Source organism: Ananas comosus, linkage group 2, assembly GCF_001540865.1.
Source record: "Ananas comosus cultivar F153 linkage group 2, ASM154086v1, whole genome shotgun sequence".
NCBI lineage: Eukaryota > Viridiplantae > Streptophyta > Magnoliopsida > Poales > Bromeliaceae > Ananas > Ananas comosus.
This window is the reverse complement of record NC_033622.1, coordinates 11,308,588-11,319,932: the sequence shown is the minus strand read 5'-3', so window position 1 is coordinate 11,319,932 and position 11,345 is coordinate 11,308,588. Positions and strand designations below refer to the sequence as shown.

The 11,345-nt window shown below is 34.1% G+C and overlaps 1 protein-coding gene and 1 long non-coding RNA gene across 2 annotated transcripts; one reads left to right on the top strand and one right to left on the bottom strand.

Moving 5' to 3' along the window:
- LOC109725553 lies at positions 1,560-4,569 on the bottom strand. The gene is made up of 2 exons (XR_002220297.1): positions 3,705-4,569; positions 1,560-2,012 (listed from the first exon to the last, which is right to left on the bottom strand). It is a non-coding gene; the product is annotated as an uncharacterized LOC109725553 (long non-coding RNA).
- Positions 7,879-9,613, top strand: LOC109725546 (transcription factor MYB82-like). Its single transcript, XM_020254782.1, has 3 exons — positions 7,879-8,091; positions 8,245-8,374; positions 9,101-9,613. The coding sequence occupies exons 1-3, from the start codon at positions 7,959-7,961 to the stop codon at positions 9,483-9,485; spliced, it is 648 nt and encodes a 215-aa protein (XP_020110371.1). The 5' UTR covers positions 7,879-7,958; the 3' UTR covers positions 9,486-9,613.

Genomic DNA, 11,345 nt, shown 5'->3' with positions numbered 1-11,345 from the left:
TAAAATGGATTGATTGGAGTACCAGTCCCTTTGAATTTTCTTTTTTTTTTTCCTCCTTATTATGAAATTCAAATATGTTTTCACAGCACTAGTCAACAAAAGTCTAGTCAGTTTAGCTACCCTCTTTTAGTATTATATCTATAAATTTGATTCTAAGTATATGCACTGTAAATTCTCCTAGGGGATCACTACAAAACCCTAAAGGACCATTATTATTCCAACTCTACAATTTTTAATCCAAAGATTATAAACATAGTAGTAAAAAGGCGTAAATACTATTAATAGTATCTCAGCACATCTCTCTCTTCCCCGCTCTCTCTCTATATATATTGCTGTGTTAATAGAGTTATTCTTTTATCATTAAATCATTCAATTCTTTTGAAAATGAATTTAGTTAAAAATATAAAGCAACTAAACTTCAAACTTGAAATTTTAGATATCAAATATCAAGTCTTTTGTCATTTTTACTAAAAATAATCCACTTAGTTAAAGGTTTTTAGATAGAGTTTAATTAGTCGAGGTTTTTCAACAAGCACGCCCATCTTCCTTAATGGAAATCAAAGGAAAAAAAAATCGACGCATATTAACAACTAATTAATACTCTTTTAGTTTAAATTTTTTGAAAAATATAACATTGGGGATTAATTATGCAATTAGCTAGAGCTATAATTCTCAATTTGAAGACCATCAGATGATAGCTTTTGTGGTTAACAATACTAACTATGGCTTAGGTTAGTAATGTGGTGGCTAAAAATGTTATTTTTATATTATTATAAAGTATTTAAAATTTTTAAAGTGCTTTAAAACTTTTTTTATACTATAAAATTATTGTTGTAATCCTCATCGGAGATATATGCAGCTACATATTTCTTCAGTGGCAGTTGCAACTATAATTCTAAAGCATTAGATGAAAAAAAAATCATCAGTACTATTTTTATTTTTATTTTTTTAACTCTTTGTAACACAAAAATGATATTTCTTTTAACTATTCAAGTCAACACGTACCCAAGACATCCAGAAAAATGTGAGGCTTTTGCCTCCCGTGCTAGGTAGGATTTGGGATGGGTTAAATTGAAGGGATTTTGGTGCTTAGAGAGACCTGCAGGTGTGATTTTTTAAAAAAATTCAAATAAAAAATAAAAAGAAACTCTTCTATTGAAGTGAAAATTTTCATGTTGGTTTTATTCATCGAATCATCTTAAGAATCGAATACTCTTTATTTGAACCGAGGTGCTAATTTTGTCCACTTTTCCATATCTTATTTCAATAAAAATTTTCTTTCTAGCTAAAAGAAGAGATGAGTTTTTCTTCACAAGCAAAAGTGATGTAACTATTGAGTAGTACTATCAAAATATTCTAAAAGTTAATAATTATTTACTAGAGGAGAAACTTATCGATCAAATATTTATTTACTAGAATACACACAAAAATAATAGCAAATGAGATTTATTAAATCTGGTCAAATTTAATTACTAAATATTAAATAGTGACTACATTAAAATTAGCTCCCTCTCTCTCTATATATGTCTTTCATATATGATTCAAATATTAATCATATATAGCATATCCCAATGTAAGTTTTCTCATTTCATTGCCAACTCTTACTTATATGCTCCATATCATTGAACAACACTATGACTATGATCATAAGTTGCAAACAGCTCTCATTGTTTCACATATTTGAATATTGAGAAGCTAAAACCGATGAACTATCCAAAGCAATTAAGTCAGCAACTAGCTAGTGAGTCCCAAAGATCAGTACTTTTGCAAGTAATTTGCGAATCACTGCCATGTTGATTCGGATTGTCGGCCCCCGACTTCAGTGCACAACTCTTCTGATGACGATGTACTTCGAGCATCGAGATTACTATCTTCGTTGCAGTTCGTATGTAAGCAGTTCCCCAAGAGAGTGGGTTGAGATTGCACCTTTTTCTTTAGCACCGCGTGTGTTTCAATAGTTCTTGATTTCATTATCTATTCGACTTGGTAATCTTCGTGCTATTAGCGACCACCTGCGACATTTTAAAACAAAAACGAAAGCATTGTTAGAAGTGAAAAAAGCCTATTAATTTCTAGCTAGATCTGTATCCATGAAAGAAATATGTTATTTTTGAGTATATAAAGTATTCGAGCATATAAAGTTTTACCAACTAGAATTCCTAGTACTTTTTGAGAGAATCTAAAGCAAGCTATAAACCATATATACAAACAGAAGCTCTATTAGCTGGTTTCCGACTATCATAGGGATGCACAGAATTTTACATCCATACCAACCATCGAATGCTGCCGGAAACCGACATCATCGCCAAATCAATTTTTTGAACCAAGTTAATAGTTGTGCCGCAATATTGTACTTGTCGATTTCATAACATGAACCAACAGTTCACAGCTAAGAGTCAACATGAACGCAAAAGCATCATATGTTCATGTCACGCCCCAGATTACTCGTTTTTCCGGGCACGCCGACAAATCCGCCGTATTCAAAGAAATTTTTCCTGTATACGAAGTAATAGCTGTACATGTACCTGTAATTATACAAAACTACAACTAGCAGTATAGAGCTGCTAAACTGAAAAACATATATAAATAACATCAGGTTCTCTATATATACATAGTCTCCAGATACATAACACTCGCTCCAGCGAGGATCTAACATCAGTATATACAAGAACCAAAAACCAGCACTATCTGTAGCGGGTATATCTCTAGATCAGCAGCAAAATGGGAAGGGATCTAACTCGCGACTCCCTTTCCACGATCAGTATCCGCAACAGCAGCAGCCGAAGAAGAAGGCTCTGCAAAAAGGGTTCAACAACTGGGTGTGAGAACTACTGTAAAAAGAAGTAGTCCTCAGTGGGTACCGCTACCGACCTCAACGGCTCACATACTAAGTCTACAGAACTATGCTCAAGGATAGTAAATAAAGCTGAAAAACTCTATAGTTATGTGCCACTATACTATGTCCATCCAACACTATCTATCTGTAGAAAAATGCAATGTCTGACCCAATCTCACTAGGGACTGTGAACACACGCGTCTCGCCTGTCGAAGCTACACTAACTACCTCCACGCTGGGTTGTCAGTGGAGAGCGAGTCCAACCAGGACATAACGACAACAACGCAAAAGCACAAAGCCCGATTCCGGAGTGGCACTCGCGGGCGCTACCCAATCGAGTATGCAAGCGTATCTCTGCCGAGCTCAATCAGGCTCTCACAGGTTGTAATCAAAACAGAAGGGTCTAACTGGTCTAACAACCATAATAAACATGCCCTCGGCACAATCTGATACAAAAACAGTAATCTGGGTCCACCGTCAACCGCAACGGCACCCGACTGTCCGAAACAGTCTATACACTACTGCAAAAATACACTCAGCATCCAGTACGAGCGTAAATTTATTCTACACTATTCTGGATATCCACCGCATATAAACTGCGGCGATACAAACAAACTATAGCTCCTAAAGCTAAATCTGATAGTTTTCAGAAAATGACAGTGTAGAATCTAAATATTTTCTCCTAAACCAAATCCAAATCCAACATGTATAATTTATCTAAACCAATAACTAAGCTCCAAATTCAGGTTTCAAAGAACATACAAATCCACAAATTCAAGCTATAGAACATGATATACAAAACCCAATAATACATGCTGTTAACTGCGGCTTAGGAGGAAATCTGAAAATTCCGGTAACATCAACCCACCTTGAAAAGCTAATCCAACGACGGCGAGAAGAGAAGTGAAAAATTCCGCACTCGCTCGGCCTCCAACGGCGTTACCACGATGCACGTACGCTCGAACGGCTTTCCGGCGCAATGTCAACGTCGATTCGAGCTCAATCCGCAATCTCCACCAAGCCACGATCAAAGTCTAGAGAGAGAGACGAGAAAGATAATTAAGTCCCTCACAGCCTCCCTATCCTAATTTAGGCAGTGGGGATAAGGTTGAAAGGATTAAGGCAACAAATGTCCAAAAGCCCCTCACCTACTCAAGCATTCAACTATAGTCCTCTACACTATAAATCTTGAGTTTTAAAGTCCGTTTTTACGTCTATTTTGCGCAAAATGTTCCCAACTCAATCAAGCATAAACTTATACTGTAACCTTGCCAATTTGCTAAGGTTTAGAATATCACAGTTCATTGAAAAAAGGCAACGTGTAACTTTACATAACATCAGATCTATGTATACATGTTTTACCATCTATAATAGTAATGGATTGATGGCTCATTGGCTTCCAATTAGTATGAGGTTGCACAGAATTTTACATCCATATCATCCATTAAATACTAATGAAAACTAGCATCACTGCCAAATAAACAGCAGCTCTTTCGTTTGGTATACTTGCAGGGCATAGAAAATACAAGTATAGTTAGATCTGATATGCATACAAAATTAAGTGTCCGCTCATTATTGTTGGCCATCACAATTTACAAAACATACTTGGCAACAATCTGTACTATTTATAAGTGATGTAAATTACGATACTATCAGTAAGTATTACTTTCGAGCGCAAGTCAAAGATGATAAACAGCAGAAACTATGTCAAGGCCTGCTGCAGCTCAGGCAAGCGAAGGTTACAGAACCTTAATATCGAACCACAAGGCATGTAGAAATACTATGAAGGCAGAGAAAGCCCTGTATTGTACGGTTCGCGACCACAAGGCTCCGGCAACAGCCAAGATCTAGCCGATTACCAGTAATCGCAAATGTACGGTTCGACCAAACCCACAATGACAACGAATAGAGAAACCACAGAGAAGAAGATCAATTCAAAAAAATTACGTTGTTTATCTTGGGTTGAACAGAGGAAGGACAAAGAAGAAGATCAAGCACAAAGAAGAAGATCAACCACAACTTTAGATCTAAGGTTTTGCACAAGGCGGCAGTGATTTCTTCACAGAGGCAGCGATGACCTAAGCTACGAGGACGAAAAATGGAGGCGGCATGGAGAAGAACGTGAGGCAACGACGATTTTGTCCTCAGATCTAGGGTTCGACGCAAGGCAGCAATGTGATAACCTCAGATCTAGGGTTTGGCACAAAAGAGCAACCTCAGATCTAGTGTAAGACCAAGCTACAAGGAGAAAGAAGGGAGAAGGCATAGAGAAGAAGACGAGGCGGCGGCAATTTCTCCTCAGATCTAAGGTTTAGCACGAGGCGGCGGTGTGAGATCCTCAAATCTAGGGTTTGCCACGAAGAAGCAACCTCAGATCAACTAAGTACGAGGAGGAAGAAATGAGGAGGCACGAAGCAGATTTTTCTAGGAGATACCCTCGAGCAACGGGGGGATAAGGGTAGGAACTACAGTTCCCACCCATAGCGGGTTTCCCACCCATAGCGGGTTTCCCACCCATAGTGGGTTATCCTGGGATAACGCGCTACAGTTCACACCCAAATAGATTTGTGTTTAGGTATCAGAAAGGGGATAAAGCCTTATTTCCCTGTTGTACGCAATCCCAACAATGTGATAGAGTCTAGCTGGGTGCTTTTATATAGAAGCATCCGCGGAATCCTCTATGCTCACAAATTATTTTCAATAATTAATAAGACATTCGAATCAAAAATCGACTTTGTAGGACTTGATTTAGAGTATTTTCAGTATCTAAAAATAAATTTTTAATTTTATAATATTGTTTATCTGACACTCATGCTCACGTGCATAATAAAAATCAAGTAAACCATGTCAGACAGCTCAAGAGTAATCTTAACACCCAGCTCACTCACATGCATAGTGATACTAGAAAATCGCGGATGTAAAAATCGAATTCAGGACTCGTAAAATCGAATAAAATTTAGCCAACTTATATTACGTACCCCCAAAAAAATTAACCTAACAACTATAACTTTCGCTCCAGTAACTTTCCAAGCAATGTCCTTTCCAACAAATGTGCCATCACTGTTTGTGATGTGATACTCCACCTCATAGGAAAGCAACTGCTATTGAACGTTTTGTGATGTGATACTCCACATCATAGGAAAGCAACTGCTATTGAACCTTCCATATGCATTGTAGCTACTCAATCTTTGAGAAATCAACCACACAATTCTATGATTGTGTTTGTTGACCTCAAGTAATGCTTCACCTACATAAATGTGATCTACCTATATATCTAGCCTCTTTCTTCTAATAGGACAACTCTTGGAAGGTTCCTATTTTTTTTTTGGCTAAATTACAGAAAATTTCCCTATCAATACCCACTTTTTATTTTCCTCCCCTATAATTAAAAAACCTACACTTTGTCTCCTTATAAAATAAAAATGTTCACTTCGCTCCCTACCGTTAGTGCTCCGTTAGGGTTCTGTTTATAAAATATTATAATATATTTTTTTATACCAAAAATATCCTCAGTCTCCTCCTCAACATTGCCGCCTCTGAGCGGCAAATTGGTCATTTTGTCATTGTAGTTAACACCGTACCCCCTTGAGAACATTTTTCATTTTACAAGGGGGCAAAGTGTAGGTTTTTAAATGACAAAAGGGGAAAGTGAAAAAACGAGTATTGATAGGGGGGTTTTATGTAATTTAGCCATTTTTTTAATATTTTTTTGCAGCATATAATATCTCAAAACCTGTATACTAGGATTAGCTTTCATTTTTGTCTCATGCTACATTGTGTCCACATTTTTTAGCTAACATTTAATAGAGAATTTGATAATTCTCCAAGGATTTCATTGCATTGACCAACTAGATCACCAATCATATTTAGTATTTTCCTTCTTTCGTTCTTTTCTTTTGGACTTCAAGAGCATCTATTCATCTATCAACATTCTCTTGTCTCCATTGCTTAATGTAGAGAAGTCCATGATTCCTACCACACAGCTGGTATTGCCTTCTTTTACAAGAGAACCGACTATTCTCCAATTAATCACATAAAATACAGAGTTGGTGCTCAAATTTTAATTTGTTGTAGTTTTGACTTGAGCTTTATAAATTGTTGTAATCAACTCTCACATGCAAGCCAGCTTAATCAACTAAATATTGATGTATTGCTAATGTGAAAGTAATTTAGCAATATTATGATTGATGATGCGACGATAATTTTAAGATGCAATATTATTTCTATATCAGCGACTCATCAATATTTAGTCTAGGGATAGAGCCAAATATAGAGCCAAATATAGATCCAAAGGGGCCATGGCCCCCCTCAACTTTTCAATATTTACTTTATAGTGCTTTGATAACTTATAAATTTTTAATTAATTTTTTAAATATATGGGCCTATCTTGTAAAAAGTTTTTAGTACTAGTATATATATATAGAACTCTTTCTCTCTCTCTCTCTCTCTTCTTATGTGTTTTGTAGGTGAAAATATATTAAGAACCTCTTAATTATAGTGCATTTTGAAATAAGTCCTTTTCACTTTAAATATTTTATTTATACATTCCTAACTTTCTAATTATTTTTGAAGAGCTAATTTATTTAACTAAATAAGATAGTATGCTAAATTTAATAGCTCTATTAGATATTAGTTATTGGCTGTTATTATTTTATTAACAAAAAAAAATTCTAACTAAATTACTATTAGATTTAGTAAAATTCTTAAGTTATTTGAATGGAATAATGCAAATAAAATAATTAAAAATTAAGCGAGTGTAAATTAAAAAAATAAATTTAATATTTTCTAACATTAATTATCTAATCACTAAATTTTTTTATTAAAAATTTGAATAGTTAAAATTTTATTTATCTACTAAAATTTTTATTTGTACATATTTTGACCCGCCTCGTAATTAAATTCCGGTTTCGTCCTTAGTTTAGTCAGCTAATTAAATTGGATTGTAGGACTTAATTGCAATACTTTACAAAGTTGGACCTAGAAATTATAAAGAATTATAATTTGAGAATCCAAGTAGTGTCACTAAATTATTCTTCTATAGAAGGAAAGGTGTGCGGGAGAGGCTACAAAAACTCGGCAATAATTCCCAAAAAAAGAAAGAAACAAACTAAGAAAAATTACGATGAGACCAAGAACCCACCCTTGCTCTCAAGTTTTGAGCCGAGGAAAATGGACGGAGGAGGAGGATCGTATTCTAGCGTCCTACGTCGAAGCCCACGGTGTGGAGAACTGGGCAAAACTTCCCATGAAAGCTGGTGCATGCAAAAGCCACGAAGCTTAACTTATTACAGCTTCTAGATCTATGAGCAAAATTTTGCTTCTTAATTTTTCCTCCTTTGTTTAGTATTATGTGAAAATTAACATGATTTTGTCTTTCTTTTTTTCTTTTTTCTGGGTGTTATAACTAGGGCTTAATCGCAGTGGGAAGAGTTGCAGGCTCCGTTGGTTGAACTATCTCAGGCCCAACATTAAGCGCGGGAACATCACCCAAGATGAGGAGGATCTCATTATCAGACTCCACAAGCTTCTGGGAAACAGGTTAATATATTTAATTATGATCAGCTCTTTACGTGCTCATATATAGTTCAGAACTATAAGTTAATTGCACCATGCATGGGTCCTTGTTATTTTATGAACTCTCAATTAATCATCCCTTTGTTGTCTCAGTTACTAATCCTATACTTCATTAACTACTATCTCATACTACAGAAATCACAGAGATAAGTTGGCGGTTAATTGTCATTGGTTGTATTTAACAAGAGTGTGGAATTGTAAGATAAATAAATTGTCTTTTTTAAGAGATCTTTATCCGGTTTGATATATATCTTTAGATAAATAGCAACTTAGATAGATGTATCTTTAGTTAAATAGCAACTTAGATAGATGTAGGGAAAAAAAAGAAGAAATACTGTATGTACCAAAAGCAATATATCGACTTAATTATTCTAGAAAACTTATTCAATTTCAAAAACCATTCCAGATTTATGTCTAGACCTATTTGAGATACATAGCAGTGAAGTATAAGATTTAAAAGTTAACGCAGTTTTTGATTCTTTGAATAATTGAGAACCAAGCTAAAGTACTAACAAAAGGGATGTTTAATTTGCACAAAGATTAAGGATCAAACTGAAACTACAAAAGAAGAAGAAGAAGAAGAAGAAGATGTTTGTTATAGCTTGGTGCAGTTAATTTACCCAAGGTTAGTCAAGTTTAGACGAATATTTTATCAAAATTGATTTGAGCTGGTTTACAAAAATATCCAAGGTGGTCTTTGATAGCGGGGAGGATACCGGGACGCACAGACAACGAGATCAAGAACTACTGGAACACATTCCTTAAGAAAAAAGTGCACCGAGCCAACTCAAACCTGATCGACAAGCCCGTCTCGACCGTGTCAAGCCCATCTCAAGGGACAATAAAGAAGACGAAAACGGTTCACATTGATCCAAAAGCTAATGCACAAGTACAACTGTGGGGAACTTCGACTGAAGGAGAGTGCAGTGGCAGTATTGACTGGTTGTTGCAACAATGGTGTAATCCCCCGATCATTCCAAATGAAGAGAGGTTGGATGAGTGGATAGTTGGAGAAGAAGGCAAATTATTCTTTACATGGGAAGACCTTTTGGTTGATGAGAATGCTAATTCTTGAATTAGCTGAATTAATGCACAATTGACTACAATTAATTAATGTATTAAGTATATGTGAATAACTCAACCCTTCTGTTATGAAGGTTCAGTATTTATTTTCTGCAAATTCTCAAATAATTGGTATGAGAGGTAAAGGTTAATTATTTCGTTAAACCAAGGTGATTTTTGAATTGAGTTATTCAAGAGATTACAAGTTTCTTTTTTTTAATTAAAGGAGCAATTTCAAATGTACTCCTCAAAATTTAAAAAATTATAGACGTTCCTTTGAAGTTCTCAATATATATCAATGTTACCTGAATAAATCGACAAATTATATCTTAAATGCTCTTTCGGCAACTTATTCTTACAATAGTTAACTAGCATATAATTTGTAACATTTGATTTAATTTATTTTGCAGAGATAAAATAGCATAAACAAAAGTAGTTAGTGTAAATTACAGAAATACAAGCCTGATAAACGTATAATAACATAAATCAGAGTTAAAATAGAGAACTATTAAACCATATCTAAAATAATGTAAAAATTTGAAAAGTAAATACAGTAAACTAGAATATACAAATATGAAATAAACACATAGTAATATAAATCGAAACTAGAATAAAGAACTATCGTACTACATCTAAAATTTTATATAGGGTTATTTGCCTATGTACACTTGTAAAGTTTCTGACTTTTATATTTATCTTTCACAGAAGTCATGGTGAACTATATCTAAATCTAAAATAATATAAAGGATGATTACCTATGTATACTTATAAAGTTTCTAACTTTTATATTTTACCCTCCATAGAAGTCCATGTTGAAAAGATGTTTCTAACATTCCAAGCTTTTCAAATGTACCCTTAGTATTACATTCTATTAATACACTATTAAGAATAGCTGTTATCTCTGCGAAAGGACTAGTTTGCTTGTTCGATTATTTCATTCCACTATCACTTTTTTTTTTATTTGTCCTTCAATAATTACCTAGTTTTCTTATTTGCCTCCTAATAATCATCTTCTTCTTCCTTGAACCTATATAAAAAAGTATAACCATGTTTGAAGAATATCAAGCTCGATCTCTTCCCCTCCCGCTTGCTTCACTCTATCTGTGCCTCCCATCATGCCTCACTCTACAAAAAAAAAATTGATAGAGATATGGGATATTTCGTAAATTTTTAGGGGTACCTAGGCAATTATTCAGAGTATAAAAATCGAAAAAAAAAAAATTTAACGAGAAGTATGCAATTCTTCCTTCTGTAATTAAACAAACAAACAAAATAAAAATATACTAAGTAACATAAAATAGACTAATAGAGGCATACTAAACGAGTTAATATGAAGACATATTAAAATAAAACTAAACTATATTAATACTAATAATAAATGCATAGTATCTCGATCATTACATGTATAAATGTTTACAATAATTGAAAGGGTAGGAGGGATATAGTGAGCATTTGAGCCATATTTTAATAGTACTATGGCCAATTGTGATGATTTTACTAAATGTAAGGAGCAATTTTGATGTTGACAACCTTTTCTTAGAGAATTTTTATATAATTAGGAATAAGGGGAAGGACATTATAAAATTTCATTTATATATTATAAGAGACATGTCACATTGCTCTCCATTAACAAAAGTTACACAAATTTAAACNATTTTCTTTTTTTTTTTTTTTTTTTTTTTTTTTTTTGTTTTACTGACCGTCTCTAGAGCAAGCGGCAAAGAGCTTGGTGGTTAGTACTCGAGACCCAAGTTCGAATCCTAGTTGACTCACATTTTCAGTTAAATTTATTTCTAAATGAAATAAACAAATTGGGTATCGTGCTACCTATCTCTCAAAAAAAAAAAAAATAATAAGTTTATTTTTTAAAAAA